The following is a 24629-nucleotide window of genomic DNA, read 5'->3' as shown; positions in this document are numbered from 1 at the left end:
ATGTGGGATCTTCCTTGACCAGGTCTCGAACCTGTGTCCCCTGCATTGGCAGGCGGATTCTTAACCACTGCGCCAGCAGGGAAGCCCTTTCTTGCATTTTAAAAAATTCATCTTTATTTTTATCAGTTACACATGCACATAAAAAGCCAAGTCGTTTGAAAAGACAAAACTTAAAAACAAAAATTTAATTAAAAAAGGTAATAATTTGACAAGAAAAAACAGGAAATCTCTGCCTCCCTTCCACACACTCCATTTCCTGCTCCCTGGAATAAATCACTTTTCATCTTTTAATTATTTCTTTTTTATTTGCCTCTATGTCTAAATAACATGCTTAAACCACTATTTCTTGTTATACCCTTTATAGGCATTGTCTAATGCTGTCTCACTGGGAAAGATACAGAGATATAGTTTTTTCACTCTGCCACCTATTGCTACCCTGCATGCTCATGCTTCCTGCCCTCTCCCATCTTCCCCATAAATATATCACTGGTTTGGTTGGATTGATATGAGTGTTTACATTATTATGACAATTTAACACTATTCATAGCTGAGCCATGTAGTATACTGTGACTACTCTTTCTTTCTTGCATAACTTTCTGTTTTCTATGGAATAATAATTATTTTTTATTGTTATTTATCTGCTTAGCTCTCTCTGTGTATTTATCATTTCTATGTACTCGATCTCCACATTCTCCCTCCATCGTCTAAATCTCCTCTCGGTATGTCTACACCCGTCAGGTACTCTATTGATTTAATCTTTTTGGCAATGTCTCTCTTTGGAGTCTTTGTTTAGGGAGAGCTGTCCTTCTGAAATCAACTTGCTAGAACTCTTAATAAAGATTATCTTTTTCCATGTTAGTAGACATTTTTCGTTAGGTACTTTTCACATCTTTTTTTCCCCAAAATGACAACTCCTAAGCATCCATTAGAAACGGCACTGAATGCAAGGCTCTCAAAATGTATCTTTCTTTATCTTCTTAACATTCAGTTCTGGCTTGTTGCTCCATAAAAATTCTAAGAAGCAAAATATTCCCCAAGTGGGATTTATTGAAATCATACGAAGTCAAAAGCAATTATTTAATTTGCCATAGTTTGGATATGTTCTCTTCTGTTTCCTTTTCAGATGGACAAAGCATGTAGCCGAGAAGAATGGCTACTTGGGCCACGTTATTCGCAAAGGCCTCAACGCCTACCTGGAGGGCTCGTGGTAAGTTAGATTGAACTTTCTCAGTCCTTACCTTTCAATCTGTCAGTGTAGTCTTATGAGATGGAGTCTTAAAATGAAACCGAAAAAGCAATTTGCAGGGAAATCACAGCCTCCCAGTAATGATATTCAGAGTATCACCGACTGATTGGCTGTTGATTAGAAAACACAGCATTTCCATGTTTAATTATACACAAAAATTAGTCCTCTAGAGGGAGCATCCGTATTCATCAAATTGAGAGACACATGGATACGTTGACTTCTCTTCCCTTCAAGCTTGCTCTTCTTGCTGTCAGAGTCTGGAGACAGCACAGGGGATCCTAGCTGACCCTCTGCCTCTCACTGGCAGGCCACAGAAAGTCCAGGATTTCCACCTTGTTTGTGGGAAGGAGCGAAAGCAGTGTGTTTAGGGCTCAGGCTACATCTTCCGGTAGATATTTTATCGCATCTTCCCTAGGATTTCTGGAAGTCACTCACCAGACCTCCAGTGTCACAGCCAAACAGACTCACTCTTTCGAAGCTTCTTCTGATGGAGTTAGCAAATTTCATCCTGTGCTGAATGGGATGAGACCCCGCACATGAGGACTTGTAAATGCCCCCTATTTGCAGTTACTTAATTTTACAAATAAGGACACACTTCTCCAAGCTCTACCTGAGTCCGTCTTTCTGTTTTCTTCTGTAAGCCCTCGAATTCTCTCTTACTTTTCCTTGGGCCATATTTTCTTGGCTCGTTTATTGCCTAAATGATCTGGGTATTTCCATAATAACTAAAAAGGATATGCAAATCAGCACGTATCCCATCGGTCCACTGCCTCAAAGACATTAGAGCACACCTATCACTGATCCTACTCGGATCCGAACCTCAATTAAAAATTAAAATATAAGTCCAAGAGAGTGCCATTTTCTTCTCTGGTCCATGGGTGCCCACGTAATCGGCAGATAGCACCTCAGTGAATGAGAATCTCAAATTAGGAAATTCAGGGAAAATGAGCCCAGGGAAAACAGCACTGAATAACAATGTTTATTATTATCATCTTTTAAAAGTTTATCATCTGTGGCCTTACTTTGCATAATCAGAAAGAAATTTTTTTTTTAACATCTTTATTGGGGTATAATTGCTTTACAATGGTGTGTTAGTTTCTGCCCCATAACAAAGTGAATCAGTTATACATATACATATGTTCCCATATCTCTTCCCTCTTGCGTCTCCCTCCCTCCCACCCTCCCTATCCCACCCCTCCAGGCGGTCACAAAGCACCGAGCCGATATCCCTGTGCCATGCGGCTGCTTCCCACTAGCTATCTACCTTACGTTTGTTAGTGTGTATATGTCCATGACTCTCTCTCGCCCTGTCACAGCTCACCCTTCCCCCTCCCCATATCCTCAAGTCCGTTCTCCAGTAGGTCTGTGTCTTTATTCCTGTCTTACCCCTAGGTTCTTCATGACATTTTTTTTTCTTAAATTCCATATATATGTGTTAGCATACGGTATTTGTCTTTTTCTTTCTGACTTACTTCACTCTGTATGACAGACTCTAGGTCTATCCATCTCATTACAAATAGCTCAATTTCGTTTCTTTTTATGGCTGAGTAATATTCCATTGTATATATGTGCCACATCTTCTTTATCCATTCATCCGATGATGGGCACTTAGGTTGTTTCCATCTCCATGCTATTGTAAATAGAGCTGCAATGAACATTTTGGTACATGACTCTTTTTGAATTTTGGTTTTCTCAGGGTATATGCCCAGTAGTGGGATTGCTGGGTCATATGGTAGTTCTATTTTTTAATGAAATGATCATTTCCCAATTGATACACCTTACAATTTGTGGGCTGTTTTATTTGTTTCCCAAGTAAGCTTCAATTCATGAAATTTGAACTTTTCCCAAATTTGACTTTTGCCCATTTCTACTTCTCATCCTCCAAATTTCCCACCCTTTACTCCCCACAACTTCTTAGGGGAAACTAAGCATTCAGATATCAAAACGTTTATATGTGGGGTTTTCCCAAAGGGAGAGCATATCTGTAAACACCCCCCAACACACACACACACACACACACACACACCCCCCAAGATGTCTGACACTTTCCCACAAAGAGAGTATCTGCTAATAGCTTATCCTTCTTGCCGACTTTTGAATTTAAAATCACAAAGCACTTCAGGGAGTGCCTTTAAAAATTTGCTGTGAAGGTCAAGAGGAATTAAGATTTCATGGCCTGCTGTCTTTCTTAGAATATTCAGCCACATCACATGATTGATTTGGGGGGAGGGGAGCTAAGGATTACACGTGTTCTACACTGTTGCTGAGTTTGGGTTGAGTTCAGCAGATTTTAGTGGGTACATTTAAAGGCAGGGTGCCTTGCCGTAGCTGCAGGGGATGCCACAAGTAGGGCTGGGGAAGCCTGCTGCCTCATCTCTTCCTCGTACTAAACTACCTGCAGTTTCTCAGATGCCTCATATTCTCTCTGACCTCTGGGCCTTTGCACTTGCTGTTCCCTCTGCCCAGAAATCCTGCTTAACTCCTTACTCCCTTTTGTCCTTGGATGGGTCATGATGGCTGTTTCCTTGTGGATTGTCCTGTGATGTGTATCCCAGTGCCCAGCACTTAGTGGCAACTGGAAAGTACTCAAAAACTACTGAGAGAATGAATTAAGGCAAATAGACAGAACAACTGTAACTCCAGAGCCATGAGCAGTATATACAGAGCATCAGGGATTTGGAGGAAGGAAAGATGCTACCTGGTTTGGGGGACTTAGGTCAGCCTTTATAATGGAGGTAACAGATGATATGGCCTTGGGGGATGGGTGGAATTTCCACTTAGTCATGCAGAGAACAACACTTCTAGTGAAGGGAATCACAGGAACAAAAACAAAGAAATAGGAAAATTCAGGGTATGTCTAGAAATTTTTAAGCCACCAGTTTACCTTGAGGGTAAAATTTGTAAAAGGGAGTGCTATATGACAAGACCAAAGAGGTGCTGCATTGTGGAACTTTAAATAGCAGGTCATATACTTTTTACTCAGCTTCTGGAGCAGTGGGGAGCCCTTGATGGCTTTGGGAGAGGGTAGTGACATGACAGAGCTGGGTTCCGAGATTCCTAACCAAACCTCTGTGAATGATGGTGAAGAGAAGGGAGAACATGAAAGGGGGAGCTAGTTCAGAATCCAGGTTAAAGGAGCTGAGCTTTTGAGCTGGAGCTGTGACCTGAGCCAGGTAAGTTGTTTTCCCTTCTTTTATCACACGGTAATTGATACATACCAAATAGTAGGTGATATGTATGTAAGTTCCAGAGCATAACCGAACAATAAAATGAACACCTATAGCCCTACCACCCTATTTAAGAAAATGAACTGTCCAAGCCCCCTGCATGTTCCTCCCATATTAAACCCACCTGTGGCGCCAATATCCAGAACTAACCATTGTCCTGAATCTTATGGTTGCTCTGCCCCTTGCTTTCTTTATAGTTTTGCTATATATGGATATAGCAAATCTTAGCAATAGATTATAGCAATCTAAGCAATAGATTGGACCTGTTTCTGAGCTTCATATCATTAGAATCATATTACATATAATTCTTCACCGCTTTTCTTTGTTATTGTTTACTTCACCTGATGTTTCTGAGATTCATATCTTTTGATACATGTACCTGTAGGTCATTCCTTTTCACTGCTGTCATATACCACAATTTATTTACCAATTCTCATAATAACTTGCATTTGGGTTGTTTCCCATCTTTTTTTAAGGACAGTGTGGCCATGAACATTTTTTATGCATATCCTGCCACAAATAGGAAAAGTTTCTCTAAAATATGAACTTAGGAGTGGGGTCACAGGCTAACCATATGTTCAACTTTACAAGATAATGCCAACTGTTTTCCAAAATATTTGACCAATGTACGGTCCTATCAACCGCATATAAATATCTGTTTTTTCATATCCTTGCCGATTTTGATGCTGATGCTAAGTATTGTTAAAGATATGTCTTAATCTGGACTTGAGACCATTTTCTATCAACAGGAAGAAACACTTAGTGTCCATTATAGTGGGACTATCTTTGTCAAAATATATTTGAGACAAAGTGCTTTTCTCTCTTCCTTCTCTGGGGCCTCCAGATGCCTCAGGGGTTAAATTGGAAATATATGAGCGTTGGCTTCCCCACACCGCAACGTGGAATTTTTTGGGTCCCATCTATTTTGTTATAATAGAACTAAGTCATCCATCAATGTCCCAAGTCCATCCCCTTTTTTCATTTTCTGTGAGTGAATTTATTCTGGACGTTATTTTCAAATTACATGTGTCAGTTTGATGAGCTTGTGTTTTTCTGTGTTGTTCCAAGATTTATGTGGGATAGTTTGAAAGAGGAGTGTGAATGAAAAAAAAAAAGGGCATTTTGCTGTTTAGGCAAAATACTGAAGATAATGTTATCATGCCCGAGGCTATCCTCGGACACCAGGAGAAGTCCGATAAGGAGAGGTCGCCTGTCGTGTTTCATTTCTCTCTGTCTTTCCCCTCTTTGTGTTTCATCTGTAAGCTAAGTGTTTTACTGTCCTTGGTCTTAAATATACCCCCAATACTTAATTAACCCAGGAGGTTAGCCAGATTCTAGTAAGCTTGAGGCAAGACAAGCAGGCATGCAAGTTTCCACTTGAAAGAGATTCATCTTTTTGCCTTAGAGCAGGGTCCTAAATTCCACTGAGACCCCAGGATTCTTTTTTTATCCTTCCAGTTTGGGCTGCTTTAGACATTGGCAGAAAAGAACCCAGAGAAAACAATAGAATTGTTTGAGAAACTGCTCAGAGTTACTCAAATTCACAATTCACAGAAAGCAGCCAAAGGATTGATTATTAAGAAGTATCATTATAAAAGTTCTATAAATGGATGTGCCCGAGTCTGAAGTGGGAGGGTAGCAAGTGTGCCCCTACACACATCCTTTACTCTAAATCCCCTCCTCTCTGCATCCCTGCCCAGCCCCCCACCCCCCATCAGAATGACTGACTGGGGACTATTTCACTTCAGTGCTTCGGAAATAAAGCTGACCTCTGGTAGCTTCCTAAACCTTGAGGAAATTCACAGAAGAACAGTACAGTTTTGTGGCTTTGGTCCTCCTGCACAGAGCCCATACTGAGCAAATGTTTATTCCATGAATATAAGGATAGAAATATCTGTAATTAATATTTTCAGGCAGACTCAGTTGAGACACAAGTAAGAGCAAAGTGCTAGGAGGCTACGTGCAGATAGGGTTTCTGCAGAAGTGTCATGTCTCCGAAGTCTTAAGGTGGGAAAGTCTGTTCTTCAGTGTTCTGACCCTTGCCTAGAGTCCACACTTAAATATATGAAAACAGATGGTGGTGGTTTTGGAGTCTACGGCCTCTGCTGACGGCTTCTGCAAGATGGAAGACAGAGGTGGATTTCTGTTCAGTGTTTCTGTTGACATCAATATTTTTAGACATCTCTTTGGTGATTTCAGTGCTTCCTCAAAGGAAATACTTGAGAATTCTGTGAGATTTCCTCCCAGCTTATACAATAACTGGTCAATTGAAGTCTTCCTATAAAATGTGTTCCTCCCTTCTCTCCCCCATCTTCCAAGTAACTTTAGAGGCAAGGTATTGTCTTTATAAAATTTATCCTAGTGACTGTTCTTACAGGAAGTGTCAACCTTGTGTCCTCCACTCCAAAATTCTAACAGTCTGCCCAACCGCTATCTAAGAAAACCTCATTTTATTACATTGCAGTTATAGGAACCCCATTTCATCCAGTTATGGCAGCAGAGAGAGCCGACCTGATATCTGACCTTGGGCCGGCAAGTCTACACCATCTCCTTCCCTCATCCATCCAGTGGGGGAAACTGAGGCACTGGGGCAGACCTGAGTGTTTGAGATTATAAGACCTTTGGAACGGGACCTAATTGTAGAATGATGGAGTCTTTCTGCCGAACTTCCCTCAAATTTAGTTCCCCCATTTGGGGTCTGCTCCGAGGTTTCTTGTCACCAAACACGATACTTGCAAGCTATGTAAGAAAATGTCTGGGGGTCTTTTGTGTTGTTGCCGTTGCAGTTGTGGTTCTCTGATGTGACTTGTCCTCGCAGGGGAAGCTGCTTAGCCAGCCTTGTCTCTTTAGCATGAGTCATGCCTAATTGGTCGGCTGCCTTGGGTATCTCGGAGGCCAGGAAACAGCGCACTCAGCAGGCACATGGCCGTGACCTGCAGTATGTCTGATTGAAGGTCTGCCTGTCCTGATTTGACCCCCCAGTCACCTCCCTCTGTCCCCACGGGATGGCCTGCCAGGAGATGCTTTAGCCTTGTAGAAAAGATGACGTTTGGATCCGCTTACGTATTCCCCCAACCCAACCTCCCCCCACCCTTTCTTAAACCATCTCCTAGATGGAGCTAAAATTAAGAAATAGCGCTTAATATTAGCTACAGAAAATGAAAATAAGCTTTAGAAACAACAATTTATGGTTAAAATGGAGGAAATCAGAGAAGTAAAAAGAAAATAAAACCCACTTGCCTTCTCACCACCTAGAGATAAGTACCGTTAGCATTTTGGTAGATTTTTTTTTTCCTGCATATATGTATTCGCGTGTGTGTGTACATGTGTGGATTCAGTTTTATTTTTGTTTTACAAAAATGAAATTGCACTGTTTTTTATCCTGTTTTTTTTTTTTTTTTTTTTTTTACACAGCGGAAACTTTGGCATAGACATTTTTCTACGTCTTTGAATACTCTTCTTCAACATCATTTTTAAGGGCCTCGTCTGAAAGTGGCTGAGCCATGGGTTAATTGAACTAGTCACTGATTTTCAGATATTTGTTTCTTTTTTCCCCCCAATTCATAGAAACAGCTCTGCCATGACCTCTGTTGCCACAGAATCTTTGCACATGTTTCCGAATATTTCTTAGAATAAACCCTCATGAGGCAGAACTGTTGGGCCAGGTGGTACGTACATTTGTAAGAGTCCTCACCCTTAACTATCACATTAATTGGCTTCCCACTAACAGTGGTTGTAGGAATAGGTCCATTTTCCTCCAAGCTCTTGCCGTTATCTGTATTATGAATCAGGTGCCAGTCTCAACAAATGAAAAGTGGTCTCATTGTCTCGCAATTATTCAGTTACCAGTGGTGTCGAATATTTACTTCTTTCAGATGTGTTTTTGGCCATTGGTATCAAGCCCCTTGCAAACTGCCTCTCCTTTGCCAAACTTCTAATGTACCACAGAAGCTCAGCTTTAATTAAGCTTGTTCAGAGTCGTAAGCCCTATAAAGCCCTTCGCAAAACAGGACCCAAAAGTGCAGAGCTTTTTCTTAATACCACTTATCTCCTCTAAGCGAGGATGGAAGATGGAAGGATTTCAAGGACCCAAAGCTAATAGACAGCTCCCCAGCCAGCACGCGACGTACCATTTGGCCAGTAGAGGTAGCTGTTGTATCAACTAGCTCCCCAACCTTATCTGTGAGTTCAGCCTTTTAAGAGAGAAAATAAATCAGTGCATGCAGTATTTTTAACAACAGTATTTATTTAAAAAAAAAAAAAAAAACCTCATGATTTTGTGGTTTTAAAAAAACTGCTTATTTTGTGCCCTCTTACGTGTGAATATAAAGCTCTCTGTGAGTATTAGTAAGAGCCACTCTATGAAATTTATTATTAATCATCTATTTTTAGGCACGAAGCTTTGCTGTATTATGTTTTAGCAGCAGAAACTGGAATTGAAGTGTCACAGACAAATTTAGCTCACATCTGTGAGGAGAGGCCAGTAAGTAAATGTATTCTCCTCAGACTAGAAGCTCTAAGGTTAAGGATAATGAATTGGGTTTTATGGAGGCAAAATTAATCACTTGGCAGAAATATTAATGAGTTAACTTTTTCTCCCCCTTCATCCCCTTAGGACCTGGCCAAGAGGTACTTGGATGTTAATTGTGTTTGGAGATACTATAATTTCTCTGTTTTTCAAATCGATGCTCCTTCATTTGGTATGTATAGAGAAATGGGTGCTAACTTGAAGCATTGGAGGCTTTTAATCTTTAGTAACAGGGAACATCTAACAGCTTTGTGTGGTGTAATATTTCTAAACAATTAAGAAACAGAGTGAAAAATCTCGGCTATTAAGATCTTCCCTAAACTCTGCTCTCAATCTCAAGCAATACATTTCTCTTCATCCATTGTCTACCGAATGCTTGGACCCATCCTTTCTAAGGAATCAGCGAGAATTCAAAAGGAAAAGCTATTCGGGAGAGATTCTCTGCGCCAGCCTTTTGCCTTTTTGCCCTCAGATGGATTCCCCGTCTTCCTGGCTCTGCCCTGTGTGATAGAGGGCTGACCTTCAGTAACTACAGTTCCCAGACTCCTTTGCCCAGTGACATCTGATTATTTTCAGCCAATGGGAGGCGCTGGCAGGAGATTGCAGGGTGGGAGGAGGTGAGAAGCCCAAGTATTTCTCCCCTTCTCTCTGCTTTGGGCTGTGTCTCTGGCAATGGCTGCATTTCCATGGTTCCAACTCCTGCCTGGCCGTCCATCCTCTGTGGTCTCAGCTGGCCCCCAGGCCTAGGAAGGTAGTGGCTTCCTGCATTGCTAATCTCTGGGTTGCCTACTGTTCCGCATTTGCCCTTTCAACTCTTCCAACACCCTGGTAACCAGTTCCCAGTGTTAAAATCCCTTTTTTGAACTACCTGAAGAAGATTCTATTCTGAGTGGACGTTGAGTGATACATACACGCAAACAAAACTTTTTCCTCAGAGGAAAGATAACATATATGGCTTAGACAGAGTCAAGAAATACACATCAGTCATCAAACCCAGGCAGCAAAATCTCGGTGCCCCAAACAACCTTGGCTGTTGGGGCTGTGATGTTGCAGACTATGATTCTCACAAACAGGCCCATTTAGGAGAGCTACCCAGCGAAGCAAGAAAATGTGTCTAGAAATGGGAGTGCTCAGTGCAATAATCTTTTTTTCCCTCCCCACGTCAAGGAAGCCTAAAGATGTACCTGTATCCAGATTCTGGTGGGAAAAACTCGCAGTCATGCAAATGGGCCAATCATTTAAAAGGTCGGTCTGAAATAAAACCACTTGTCCTTTTTGTCCTGCAGCGTATTTGAAAATGGGAGACCTTTACTACTATGGTCACCAAAACCAATCACAAGACCTTGAGTTGTCCGTGCAGATGTATGCCCAAGCAGCGCTGGATGGAGACTCACAGGTAAACGGCAACAGAAATGAGCCCCTGATGATGCTTCTTTGTGAGGTTGCAAAGTCACTTCTCATCCGTGTTCATGAGCCCCTCACAAAACCTCTCTGAGAACACTAGCCAGAATGGCGAACCTTTATTGAGCACTTACTATGTTTCCCCTGCCATTCTCACAGCAACCTCGTGGGAGTGGGGATAATTAGACCTATTTTATAGTAAAGAACATCAAGATTGTGACAAGGTGATAAGTTGCTCAAGGCCAGACAAGCAGGTAGTAGGTGAAGCAGTCAGAGCCTAAACCCAGGTCTCCTGGCTCCAAACCCAGGAGTCTTTCTACCAGATTCCATCAAACTAGCTCACCAGGTAGGAAGGAACTCAAGAAATTGGAAGTGGTCAAAATGGGAAGTAGTTTGCTTGCATAGCTGAGCCAATAGTTTAGTGATAGGACTTTGCTCTCAGTGACCTTTTTTTTTTGGGTGGAGGAGACTTCTTATTTTGGAATATTTGTAGAGTTATAGAAAAGTTGCATAGCCACAGTATCATTATCAAACTGAGAAATCAGTGTTGGTTCAGTACCATTAACTACATTTCAGACTTTCTTTGTATTTCACTAGTTTTTCCACTAACATCATTTTTCTGTTCCAGGATCCCACATTGCATTGAGTTGTCATATTTCTTGAGTCCTCTTCAGTCTGGGACGGTTTCTGTCTTTGCTTGTCTTTCATGACGTTGATACCTTTGAAGAATACTGGTCAGATATTTTGTAGAATGTCCCTCGGTTTGGGCCTGTCTTCTGTTTTCTCGTGAATAGACTGAGATTATGCATTTGGGGCAAGGATAGCCCAGATGTTATATGTCCTTCTCAGCGTATCATATGTGGTGTACATAGTGTCACTATGTCTTATTATTGGTGAGGCTGATCTCAATCACTCGGTGAAGGTGGTTTCTACTAGGTTTCTCCCATGTAAAGTTAATATTTTTCTCTTTCTAATTTGTAGATATCTTGGGGAGATAATTTGCAATGATGCAAAGCAAATATTTGATTTCTCCTCCAACTTCTGCCCACTGATTTCAGTATCCTTCAGTAAATCTTGCCTGCAACAACTAACTGTAGTGTGCCAGTGATGATTTTCTGTTTCTCTCCTTCCTTCTACATTTGCTAATTGGACTTCTCTTGTGAGGATCTCAGGGCTGTTTCGTGATGGAAGCTGGAATAGCTGTTACCCTCTTATGCCACAGATTTCTTGTGTGATTTGTGATCTGATCACAAAGCAAAAGTTGGAAACTCATCCCTATCTTAGTCTTGTTTTTTAAAGGAGGCACTACTTTGCTTTTACCCCACATCTTTGTGCCTTCACAGCTATTGGTATATGGCAAGCCACTCAATCACTGACTCTTTGTTTTCTCATGTGTGAACTGGGGATAATAATAACATCCACCTCATAGGTTACAAGGATTAAATGAGATGTTGGACGTAAAGCACCAAGCCCAGCACTGAGTATGCTTAGTGGATATGATCTGTCCTTTTATTATTTCTTCTGGAATGAAATAGGAGTTGGTACTAAAAGGATTTGCTGGTGAGCCAAACTCCCCTAGATGATTTATGTTGTTACTCAAAATTAGGCCTGGACCTAATTTTTCTTTTTTTTTTCAGTTCTGATTTTTAATTTTTTCACAAGATGATGCTATAAAAACGTTAAAGAATAATTTTTTTAAAATAAACTTGTTTATTTTATTTATTTATTTTTGACTGTGTTGGGTCTTTGTTGCTGCGCACGAGCTTTCTCTAATTGAGGCGAGCGGGGGCTACTCTTCGTTGTGGTGTGTGGGCTTCTCATTGCGGTGGCTTCTCTTGTTGCGGAGCACGGGCTCTAGGCACGCAGGCTTCAATAGTTGCAGCACGCGGGCTCAGTAGCTGTGGCTCGCGGTCTCTAGAGCACAGGCTCAGTAGTTGTGACGCACAGGCTTAGTTGCTCCGCGGCATGTGGGATCTTCCCAGACCAGGGCTCGAACCCATGTCCCCTGCATTGGCAGGAGGATTCTTAACCACTGTGCCACCAGGGAAGCCCAAGAATAATTTTTAAAGAGAAAACAAATCAAAGAATGCACCCACAGTTCCATGTCAGGGGCTTTCTTCCTTTGGATTTTCTTTCTTTTTTTTTTAATTCCTTCAGCCTTCATGTCCCTTTCTAGTCCCAGCCACAGGCTAGTGGGTCTCTTTAATGGTAACTAGAGCACACGGGCCACTTGAAAAATCTGCTTCTTCTCACGTATTGTAGGAATGGGTGCATTCTATTGCATGGTCTCTGTAATTATTACTCTTAACTGCTGCCCCATATCCTGCTGAGGTGATAGACTGTCATTTATTAAGTTTTATCTTTTAATGGACATTTATTGTCTCGTTTGCTAATTTATTGATTGATTTGACACATGTTTATGTAGTCCTGCCCTGTCTTAGACACTGCTTAGTCGTGGGGACGCAAGATTAAAAGATAGACAATATTTTTGCCTTCATGGGATTTATAGTCCGTTAAGGAAGACGTGAAGGTCATTTCCTATTGTGTTGCAATTATAGCAAGTGCTACCGTGAACATTCTCATGTTTCCATCTTTTACCTCTGTTTGAATAATCTCTTTATAATCTGAGAGATGGCGTTGCTAAGTCAAACAGTCTAAATGGTTTCATGGTTACATAATAATAGTATATTGCCGATTTACTTTCTGAAACTGTTTCCCAATTAATGTATCACCAAGCAGTGCTTAGTATAAAAGGATCACTGAAATCTTGTCAGCACTGGATGTTTTCGTGACTTAATTTGGTAATTGAATGATTATAAGTTGATCCTTCCTTATTGTTTCAAATTGTATGTATTTGACTACTACTGGGGATGGACACTTTTACATATACTCATCTATGATAATTTACCCTTTATATTTTCTTACATGAATTCTCTATTCTTACTCTTTGTCTACTTATCTATTGGAGTTTTGATATTTTTTAATTTAAATTATAATTAGTTCTTTATACATTTGCCCAGTAGATAATGAACCTTAAGCTATTACAATGCATACAAATATCCCCCTAGTCCATTTTCCAATTTATTTTAATCTTGTTATTTTTCCATTGTTCAGAGACTTTAAAATTTTATAAAGTCATTTTCTTCTTTTCTTCTAATACCTCGAGTTTTAAGAGAGCCTTTCTTTCAAAAAGTGGAGAAACAGTCTATTTTCTGCTTGTGTGTGTGTGAAATGTTAAGACACCTAATACTTGTATCTATTTAGAGGTTATTTAGCAGCAAGGTGGAACTTAAGATTTGAGGCTCTGAATCCTGTCTGCTTACATTTGAATCCCCTTTCCAACTGTATGACCTAGGGCAAATTCCTTAACTTCTCTGTGCCTCAGCTTCCTAGTAATAATAGTATAGAGGATAACAGAATCTATCTCAATGTGTTGTTGTGAGGATTAAGTGAATATATATATAAAACAGAACAAACCCTCATATATAGCATCACTCAGAAAATGCCAGCTGCTGTTATTTTTATCATGATCATCACATAGCCTGCTTGTGAGACTCCTGCAATTTTACAACCTGGGGGATGGTGATTTTTATTTAGAATCAACTAAATGAAAGGAAAGGGAGGATATAAGTCATTAAAGCGTGACTATGCATTCTTTGAAGGGCAACAATTCAGTGGAATTTGTAAAGCCGTAATAATAAGTGACACATCATGTTTTGTTTATTTCTTGGTCTGGCCGCGTGCTCAGCTCATGATGGACAGTGCATCTCCTCCAGGTCCTATAATGGTGTCCATCCTCTATGAAGCACTTCAACCATCAGGCTCTTAACTGTGTTATTTTACTGGACCTGCACAGCCCAGTAAGGCAGGTCCTACCTCTGTGGGTCAAGAACAAGATATATAATGAGAGGGAGGTGGGGAAACGTACCAGAGTGGAGGGTCTGTACCAAGAGGAATCAGGTGAGGAGGTTTTCCTCGCTGCCCTAGGAAAGATCGGACAAACACTTGCACGTTACTGTGCGCATCAGAGGTCCTCTCCTCTTAGAATGTCAGCCCCGAGGACACACACAGCCACATTTGTTAGAATTCTGACATACCGATGGTGACCCAGGGTATAGTCTGTAAGTGACGGACACTGCCTTTGAGTCGATATTCTGGGTTTGTTGATGATACAAGGGCACGTTTTCCAGCGACTTCTGTTTTGAGAGAATGAACAGGAAAGGACAGATTCCCCCGGTGGCTGGCTTCTGAGCAGATGGGACACAGCGTCCTCTGAAAGCCTCCTGGTTCTTCTGCAAATAAGTTCCTCAGATGCATATATTTAGGGAAACAATTCATCAGTGAAGATGACAAAACCATCTGGCTCTAGGGACTGAAAAAAAAAAATCTAGAGGTTGTAAAAGTTTACATTCTGATGAAGTGTCCGTCTAGGCTTTATTATAAGGAGTGAATGAGTTTGGTTTGTGGCTTCTTTTCAGGGATTTTTTAACCTGGCCCTGCTAATTGAGGAAGGTGCTATAATCCCACATCATATTTTGGATTTCTTGGAAATTGACCCGACTATCCATTCTAATAACATCTCCATCCTCCAAGAACTGTACGAAAGGTGAGTTCAGAGCCTCTTTAATACCGTAGCAGCTGGAGGAACACAAGTGGGTGGTGTTTGCTTCTTGGTTAAAGTTAGCCTTGGTCTTATTTTCTTCTTCTTATTATTATTTTTCCGCGATACGCGGGCCTCTCACTGTTGTGGCCTCTCCTGTTGCGGAGCACAGGCTCCGGACGCGCAGGCTCAGCGGCCATGGCTCACGAGCCCAGCCGCTCCGCGGCACGTGGGATCCTCCCGGACTGGGGCACGAACCCGTGTCCCCTGCATCGGCAGGTGGACTCTCAACCACTGCGCCACCAGGGAAGCTCCTTGGTCTTATTTTCTAATGTCAGTGGTTATAAAGGGCTCAGGATTTGTTCTGATTAGAGAACACTCAGCTGGACCCAAACTTAATTCCCTTTTCTGGTATCTGAGGATTAAGATATAGAATGTGCTTGATTTGAAGTTAAAATGCTGACTAAGTTTTTCCAGGAAAAAAGGAAGTGTCCAATAAGATGATGCTTTTCTGCAAGATAGGGAGGCATCCCAGTGTCTGGACTTTGGACACAGACACTCACATAGAAGTGTTCCTTGGCAGCTCCTGTGCTACAAGGGCCTCCTGGACCTGTCTTTTTATGAAGGACAAGACTGACCTTTTTCTGAGATGTTTGCCAGGATCCTAGCATTTCAGCACAGGCTCACACCCCTCAGAACTGGTTTTATTTCTTTTTTCTCTCATTTTGCATGTGCTCATTTGACCCAAAGCAGAAGGATGTGGGTTTGAGGATCTGCAAATATCGGTCATAAGTAATGCTACCAACGTTTGGCAACACTGTGCTTTTTGTCTGCAGGTGCTGGAGCCACAGCAGCGAGGAGTCCTTCAGCCCCTGCTCCCTGGCCTGGCTTTACCTTAACCTCCGGCTTATCTGGGGTGCCACCCTGCACTCTGCCCTGGTAGGAACTGTCTCCCCTCAGCCCTGTCCTCATGGTCCCCACCCTTTGTCAGTCATCTGACATGTGCTTCGGATGTTTGCAGATCTACTTTCTGGGAACCTTCCTGCTGTCTGCATTGATCGCCTGGACCGTGCAGTATTGCCAGTCTGTCTCAGGTAAAGATTTATAAAAAGCCAGGGCAATATAAAAAATGTAGGAGGGACTTCCCTGGTGACGTAGTGGTTAAGAATCCTCCTGCCAATGCAGGGGATACGGGTTCGAGCCCTGGTCCGGGAAGATCCTACATGCTGCGGAGCAACTAAGCCTGTGCACCACAACTACTGAGCCCGCATGCTGCAACTGCTGAAGCCCATGCGCCTAGAGCCCGTGCTCTGTAGCAAGAGAAGCCACCGCAATGAGAAGCCCACACACCGCAAAAAAGAGTAGCCCCTGCTCTTCATAACTACAGAAAGCCCGCACGCAGCAACAAACACCCAATGCAGCCAAAACTAAATAAATTAATTAACTAATTTTAAAAAATCTTAAAAAAAAATATAGGGATTCTTTTTCCTTACTAGAAAAATGACACTCTCCCTCCTTAGCCATTCTGCTTCCTTTCGTTAGGAGGATCATTCACATGTGGTTACCCCTAGGGCTGTCTCGTAATCTCTGGCTGATGGAAGGCTCCAATTATTGTTACATTTTTCAAAGTAAGCAAGGATTTTTTAAAATAAGGTGCTTAAGAAATTGAACAAAAATGTCTTCTCCAATTCAAAGTACACCTGCTATCAAAACGATACCTTGTGTGTCTTAAAACCCAGTTCTGAGGCCCCCTCTAGCACGAAGTCTTCCTGTTTATCCCAGTCGAGGAATCAAATGTGTAAGATAATAAACAAGCACTTGTGATGAGTAAAAATATCCAGCCACTTAGATTCAGAGGGAGGGGCCGAGGGGGACAGTAGAGCCAGCAGTTAGTCTAGTGCGGATTCTACTAGTCACTATTTCTTTTCTGAGCTAGTGTAGGGCAGTAGTTAAGGAGATAGGCACCCCAGTCCTTTCTAGCTAGGTTTAGAGTCCAGGCTTAGCTCTTCATTAGCTGTGTGACTTATGGCCAGTTATTTCACTTTCCTGATCCCCCAATTTCTCATCAATAAAATGAAGTTATAATAGTAGCTACTTCTCGGGGTTGTTAGGAGAGTTCAGTGAAAAAAATACACATGACACCAAAATGTTAGCTGTTGTATTTATTTGGCATATAAAGCCCTCTCAATAATGTTAACCGTCATGTTTATCTTCCCTATGAGACCATAAGCTGAGTCAGAGGAAGGCCTTGGTCCCATCATTTATGATCTCACACTTAGTAGATACTGAAATTTGCAAACATCTCTCAGGGGAGAATTCCAATTCCCAACCATCTTGGAAGCTACAGAAGGACAGAATCACTCACAAAGACCAACAGAGACATTTACAAATGGATACATTAGGGCTGGACATGGCATTTGAGCATCGGCACAGCCATTATTTGTGTAGCAGATAATGAAAAGCAAAAGAAGTGCATTTCAGCACAGATTTGATGGTGAGACAGAAGCCACTGTTCTGAGAGGCTAATACGGAGTCATTTTCCCCCATTTATCTGAGGAGGTTAACAAGGAACCACCAAAAGCCTTTCCAGGGCTTCCCTGGTGGCGCAGTGGTTGAGAGTCCGCCTGCCGATGCAGGGGACACGGGTTCGTGCCCTGGTCCGGGAAGATCCTACATGCCGCGGAGCGGCTGGGCCCGTGAGCCATGGCCGCTGAGCCTGCGCGTCCGGAGCCTGTGCTCCGCAATGGGAGAGGCCACAACAGTGAGAGGCCCGCGTACTGCAAAATAAATAAATAAGATTTAAAAAGCCCTTCCAGGTTTGATGCCCTGTAGCACGCCAGCTGGTAAGTTTTCCTCATGCAAATTCTGTCCCATCCCTAAATTTGTTCCCAGGTATAGCGCATTTATTTTGCATCTTGCCAGTGTTTTCCATTTCAAATTATCTTTGTCTTTTTTACTCTGTAGAAATATTGTTATGATTATTACAAATGCAATTCCGTTAGAGGAGCTGAAAATTGTCTTTCTCATTTTATGCCAGCTGGTAGCCATGAAAATTCATGGGCTGGTGGAATGGCTTTTATCAGAAGTCGTCGTTTTTTCCTTTTTCCATAGCTTCATTATCAGTCCTTCCACATTCCCATCTCCCTGTCCCTCCTGCCTTTTGATATACTTTCCCCTTCCTGTGTATCCTTTGCTCTTTCACTCATTTGTTTTTCATTTTTTTCAAACTCTTTCACTTGCTTCTTCCTGTACGTACCTCTTCCCTTCGGTGAGCGTTGGAGAAGTCTGGATAGGATCTTAAAAATAATTTAATTCTATGCCCTTCATCTTACAGATGAAGAAATGGGGCTAAAGGAATGCCGTGGTCTGCCCAAAATCACAAAATAGAGTCCATGAAAGGATGTAGGGCAGCAGACTTCTGAACTTTTTCACACTTATGATACTCTAAAACAGTGGCTACCGTCTGCCTCTGACCCACTGTCCCCTTACATAAGATGTATTTTTTAACACATTTTTTTGGTACCTTGAAATGAATGACAAGTAATCTGCCTACACACTTAGTTTTAAAAATAATGCCCTAAACAGCAATATAAAGGAGAAATAAAAAGAAAGTAATTATAATAAAATAATATGTATTTCAATATGTAAATTCCAGCCCCGCACTTCTTAATTTCAGTGTGCACGGGAATCACACAGGGATCTGGTTAAATGCAGATTCTAAGTCAGTCGGTCTGTGGGTGGCCTCTGAGATCCTGCATTTCTCACAAGGTTTCAGGTTACATTCACGATGCTGTTCCACACACTTAGAGTCGTAAGGGCATAGAAGTTAAAAAAAAAAAAGGAGTCTCCACATATTTCCAAAATGTGCCCCTACAGTGGTACATACCAGCCCTGTTAGGACTAGTGTTGAATTAAAATATGTAGTAAATTATTTTCCTATTTTTAAAGTCCTCCATATAAGTGCAAATTTGTCAATGACTTTGAAGTAAGAGGGTACTCCATCAGTGACTGGACAATGGGGCAAGGGGGATGGAAGCATAGAAAAGCAGCAGAGAAGCACTGCAGGGGTCTCTCAGCGGGCAGAATTTCTATCGCGGGCGTCTCTCTGAGGAGCTGGTGCCCGAGGTCCATGAGCCACCCCGTGGGAAGGTGACGGATGTAGTGGATGTTGGTGGTAACCCTGGCTGTGGTTAAGCCGGCACAGGAATGCAGCCTAGAGCGGAGACTGCCAGAGCGGAGAGGGACAGGATTTGAGCGTTAAGAGCCTCCCTGAAGGTGCTGGGTAGGAGGAGTGTGCTCTAAGTTAGGCATCTCTGTCATTTTGTGATTTGCACTTTTTCCAGTCAGTTGTTTCTAAAAACTAATGATTTATGGCCAAACCTTTAAATTGAGCTGTCCATCCATTTGCGTTCAGCTCCAACTACCTTCATTTTCCTCCTGAGTTTATACGCTTTGTGATATGTAATCAACACGTCACCACACTTGCCACAGTAAACTGTCCTGTGTTCAGAAGGCTAGCGGTGTGGGACAGTAGCTAACAGCACAGACCGCTAAGATGCTGGCCTGTCACTAGCTGTGTGACCTTGGGCAAGGGAGGGACCTTCTCTGTACCTTAGTTTCCTGTTCTCTAAAACAGCAGAATTAGTAGTACACCTGTGTCGTATTGTAGTTGAGAGAACCCAATGAGGGAACACTGAGTAAAGTATTTAGAACTCAAGAAATGTTAGCCCAGTAGCTCCTAAGGAGTAATGCCCTCTAGGGCATTTTACTTGCAATTAAAGTACGCTGACACCAGGTAGCGCCTACACTTAAAGAGCTTGGTTTACCTCAGTAAGTAGCAGACACCACTACCAGAGACTAGCATGCTTTTCTATGCTATTAGACTCTTTCTAAAACATAAAGCTCTTTTTTAAAAAACAGCTAAACAAAAATACTGACTAGTCTAGCTAGCGTACCAAAACAAGTCCACAAAAAATATTACGTATGCAAAAAAATCTTTTATTTCCTTTGAGGGAACTTGATTTTGATTCCTAGCTTGCATACTACCAGGCAGCTCAGTCTTTCTTGAAGCTGATGCCTCCCAGGGACGTGCAAAGGTCCCTGGGTTTTTGGTAGCACTAACTACTCAGATGGTCACCAGTCTGTTAGCAGAATACACATTGCCCTGGGCCTACGCCATCCTTCCAGGTCCGTCGGCTTCGCAGCTTCTGGGTCACCTACAAGTCCCATTGTCTTTGCCAAAGCTGAGCACCTTAGCCTTTTTTTTTCTGCCAGGTCTTCCTTTCTCAGGTTGCTGAAGGGCAAGGTGAGGGCTCTGCTGGGGTACACCCACAGCCAGACTTAGCCACTTTCCCACACTCCAGAAACCTCCTTTCCCTGCCTCATTTCATCTCTAAAGCACTTTCCCTCTCCCCCTCCCTGTCAAGGATGCCAAGCATAATTGCTTTAATGGACCCAGGCTTTGGGAAAAACAAAAAAATCCCAAAGTAAAGTATGTCTAGAACCATATCTCCCCTGAGACTGAAAAGACATGGAGCGTGGCTGCTGCCTGGCGGAGGGTAAAGGGAAGAATGGAGGGAGAAAATGTAAAAGACCGCTTCAGAGAGAGTCCTGCCTTCCTCGTGTTATTGTCAACTTTGTGTCTAAATAGAATACACAGTATAGAGCAAGATCTGCAGAACTACCAGCTCTGGGCATGACGTGCTCACCTTTTAAACCAATGTCAGCCTATTCAAAACATTCATAATTTAAGCCAACTCATCCTTTTTGCCTAAGTGGTTAGCCAAGTGGTCTTTTGAAAAGAGTAAGATGATATGAACAAGATCAATTAAACCTTTTCCTACTCTTTTCCTGTCCTCTACATTTCCAGTTAATGAGGTACTAAAATTACAGTAAAATGTCACAAAGTGGTACTCATGCAAAAAGCAGCAGCCTTAAAGTCAGAGTGATTTAATGGTAAGATTTTACTTTTCTCCTATCTCATTACCCTTGCTGCCCTCCCAGTATCCTTACTCATAAGAAATGTTTAAATGACATGGATCTTATACGTGGACTGGTCCCTGCTGGATCCAGAGGCCCAAATGAAGTAGATTAGATCTTATTCATAGCATATGATTTCCAGAGCTTCCCTCCCTCACCTCCTTACCCCCCCCCCCCACCGCTTCATCTTTGTAAATAGTCTATTATCTCTGGATTCACCCAATATATTCTCTCCTATTCGTCTTTCTTTTATGCTCCCATCTGGTCAACTGGCAAGCAGATATTTCCCCTGCAGTGGTCCACAACAGAGGTTGGCCAATTTTTTTCCGTAAAGGGCCAGATAATAGACATTTGGGGCTTTGAGGGCCATCTCTGTCACAACTACTCAACTTTCATTAGAGTGCAAAATCAGCCATTGACAATACAGGAAAACAAATGATATGGCTGGTCTCCAATAAAACGTCATCGTGGACGTGAAGATTTGAATCTCACATGTTTCTCACGTGTCACAAAATAGTACTCTTCTCTTGATTTTTATTCAACCATTTCAAAATGCAAAAACCATGCTTAGATTGCAAGCCATACAGAAACAGGCAGCGAGCCACCTGAGGCCCATGGGCTGCAGTCTGCCAGCTCAGAGCCGGCTCTTTATCATTCTCACTAATGTACAGAAAATGGTCCCTCAAGCAGCAAATAATGCAAAAATCGCTTTTGACTCAGGAATGGACTCTGTAATTTTTGAAACAGCACGCTGATTTTCCTCATTACCTTGATTCTAATCCGGTAATCACATTAGGACAGATTCCAGGTGATCGGAGACAAAGAGGCCACTTTAAAATTATGACGGGCTGTTGGGGGGTTTGTCCAGTGATTGCAAACTGCTGCTGGAAATGGGAGAGTTCTCACGTGGATAATAACAAACTTACTGCCGAAACATCGAGCATTTTTGTTATGCTCTGACAAGAAGATTTCAGTGGTGGAGATGCTAATTATGCATTTCTTCTACATTTACACAGTGGCACTTTTTTTGTTTTAATCAGAAAACTGATTGCTGATTTATCTTGTTACCATGGTGATTTAAACATTTCCCTGAGCTTGAAAAGGAAAAATACGTGCCTTAGTACTTCATTAACTTCCTCAGAGAATCATCAGAAAGATAGCTGTTAGGACCCAAGAAGTCTTGGACACCATTTAATCCAAGCCCCTCAATTCACAGATGAGGAAACCAAAGCCTATGAGATTCAAGCATTTTAGGACTGAAATGTCTGCCATTCTGTATCTACCCCTAAGTCACCTATTAGTGGTAGATAAATGAGACTTGCCCAGAACGGGTCTCCTGACTCCAGCAAATGGTCTTTGTGCCGCATCACTGGGTCTCATGGTCCCTGCCGCGGTTAGATCACCTGCCAGAGTGATGGCTTTGACCTAGAAGCGTCACATCATTATGCAACACCTGGGCCCCCTCCGCACCGCCACCACTATCCTGTTCTTTCAGAACAGTCTCTGGATTCACAAGGTTTTCTGTAGCTATTGGAAGGGGTTCCTTGGAGAATTCCTTTACATATTCAAAAAGGTCAGAGTCTTTGGAGCCCGTTCCAGAATTTCCTAGTATAGCCTTTTGCAGGTGGAAATCTTGAAGAGCTTATCTAGAAGTCAGATGGTCAACAAGTGATGGCATCTTCTATAGGTCGATACATTTCAGGATGGACATTTGGGAACCTTTAAGAATAGTCCCACCTACTGAAAATGGTATGAGACTCAAGGACTGCTGAGCTTAAGAGCACTGCTTAAAGGCAATTGTTCGCACAAACCATGGCCACTGTGCTAGCTGTACGTCACACACCCCTGCAGGCTGGTACCGCCACTTTACAGATAGAGAAACTGAAGCTCAGAGAGGTTAAGTAACTTGCTCAATATCACTCAGCTGGTAACTGTAAGGACCATGTGACTCTGGACTTTCTGGCTTCAAAGTTTTGGCTATTTTCATAGGCTACTGGGGTCTAAAAGTGGACTATAAAGCATCCCAGAAACAAACACCCCAACTTTTTCATCAGTCCTGCAAGCGAGGCCCCAGAAATTGATACATCAACACATTTCCATGGTAAACCAGGTCACTAGTAGTAAGAGCTAACATCTGTTGAGTACCTAGGCAAGCCAGACACTGTTCTAAAAACCCTATATACGTGAACTCATCTAATCCTTATAAGAGCAAAATAAGGTACAGATATTCTTATTTTCTCCATTTGTTAGAGGCAGAAGGAGAGTAGGTAACTTGTCCAAGGTCACATAACTGATAAAGGGCAGAGCAGCCGGGTCCCAGAGCCCACAGTCTTATGGACAGGATACTTCACAGCCTTAGTACATAAAGCAGGTGTGTGGGCCTCAGCACTAGTGATATTTGGAGCTGGGTCATTCTTCGTTCGGGAGGGGGGCTGGCCCAGGCATTTTAGGACGCTTAGCAGCACCCCTGGCTTCTACCCACTAAATGCCAGCAGCACCCCATCCTCCAGCTGTGACAACCAAAAATGTCTACCGACATTGCCAACTGTCTCCGGGAGTCGAAATTACCCCCACTTGAAAGCTATTGCCATAAAGTATAAAACTTTATAAGCTTCCCTAACCTTTATTGTGGTTCAACCTCCTTACTGAAGGTAGGTTGAAAAACAATTAAACCTAGTAATTATGCTTTCCAAAATGTATACACATTTACTTAAAGAATTCAATTTAAATCAAATTTGGCATATCATCCAAATGGAATCAGAATGTGAATAAAACCGACACTCTTTCTGATTGATTGGTGTAATCCAGAGCTTGCATTGCATCAGTACTAGGTGAAAAAAAGAGATATGACCATAGGAAACATAGACCAAGGAGTTCCTTCTTTCCTTCCTTCCTCCCTCCCTCCCTCCCTCCCTCCCTTCCTCTCCCCGCCTTTCTTTTCTTTCTTTCTTTCTTTCTTCCTTTCTTCCTTCCTTCCTTTCTTTCTTTCTTTCTTTCTTCTTTCTTTCTTTTTCTTGCTCTCTTTCTTAATATTTACACACCCCTGTAAAGTCACAGAATAAATTCAGGACTTAGAATCCCAGAAATCTTTGCACATCTGTTTCAACCTACCATTTTATAGGAGGGGACACCAAAGTCCAAAGAACCTAGATAATGGGTCCAAAGTTGCTCATCCAGTTAGTGCCAGGACCACTAGTCTAGAAGCATCTCTTCTGGCTTGCAAGGGTCTAGGTGTGGTTGTGTGTCCTGCACGTACTGTTTTGAATATTCAGCACTTGTTGTGCATGTGTCTTTGCAGCCAGTGGTTCCCATCCGACACCAGCCCGGGCCCCCCGAGACCCTACTGCCCCTGCTGCAAGTCCAGCTGTGACTCCAGCTGCAGACGCCTCTGCTCAGGACCAGCCCACTGTCACCAGCAACCTGGAGCCACGTGGGTGAACTGTGCACTCCATGTCTCTCCAGATGAGAGAGAATCCTTTCAACAGCTGGTATTGGATAGCTGGGGCTGGGGCATTATACACCTTAAATGTCTTGTCAACTGGATGTGAATTTTGCACTTGGTGTCTTTTTTTTTTTTAAATCAAAGAAATACCCAGAGCAGACAGTGGTTATACCAAAGGTTATCAAACAAATACAAGGAGCATCCTG

General features: G+C 42.3%; 1 protein-coding gene across 2 annotated transcripts in view; it reads left to right on the top strand.

Moving 5' to 3' along the window:
• The window catches only part of SEL1L3 (SEL1L family member 3), a gene marked incomplete at both ends in the record, with an annotated part of 96458 nt that extends 72039 nt beyond the window's left edge, over nucleotides 1-24419 (top strand). For both annotated transcript variants that reach the window (XM_082837924.1, XM_082837923.1), the window contains 8 exons: nucleotides 1124-1207; nucleotides 8866-8956; nucleotides 9089-9173; nucleotides 10288-10397; nucleotides 14881-15008; nucleotides 15839-15941; nucleotides 16024-16096; nucleotides 24280-24419. In XM_082837924.1, coding sequence (XP_082694050.1) covers nucleotides 1124-1207; nucleotides 8866-8956; nucleotides 9089-9173; nucleotides 10288-10397; nucleotides 14881-15008; nucleotides 15839-15941; nucleotides 16024-16096; nucleotides 24280-24419 — 814 coding nt within the window. The remainder of the gene's footprint in view (nucleotides 1-1123; nucleotides 1208-8865; nucleotides 8957-9088; nucleotides 9174-10287; nucleotides 10398-14880; nucleotides 15009-15838; nucleotides 15942-16023; nucleotides 16097-24279) is intronic.
• Nucleotides 24420-24629: the final 210 nt, after the last annotated feature.

This window comes from Leucopleurus acutus (assembly GCF_964270905.1).
Source record: "Leucopleurus acutus genome assembly, chromosome: 4".
In the NCBI taxonomy this organism is placed as follows: domain Eukaryota; kingdom Metazoa; phylum Chordata; class Mammalia; order Artiodactyla; family Delphinidae; genus Leucopleurus; species Leucopleurus acutus.
This window is presented reverse-complemented; position numbering and strand designations above follow the sequence as displayed.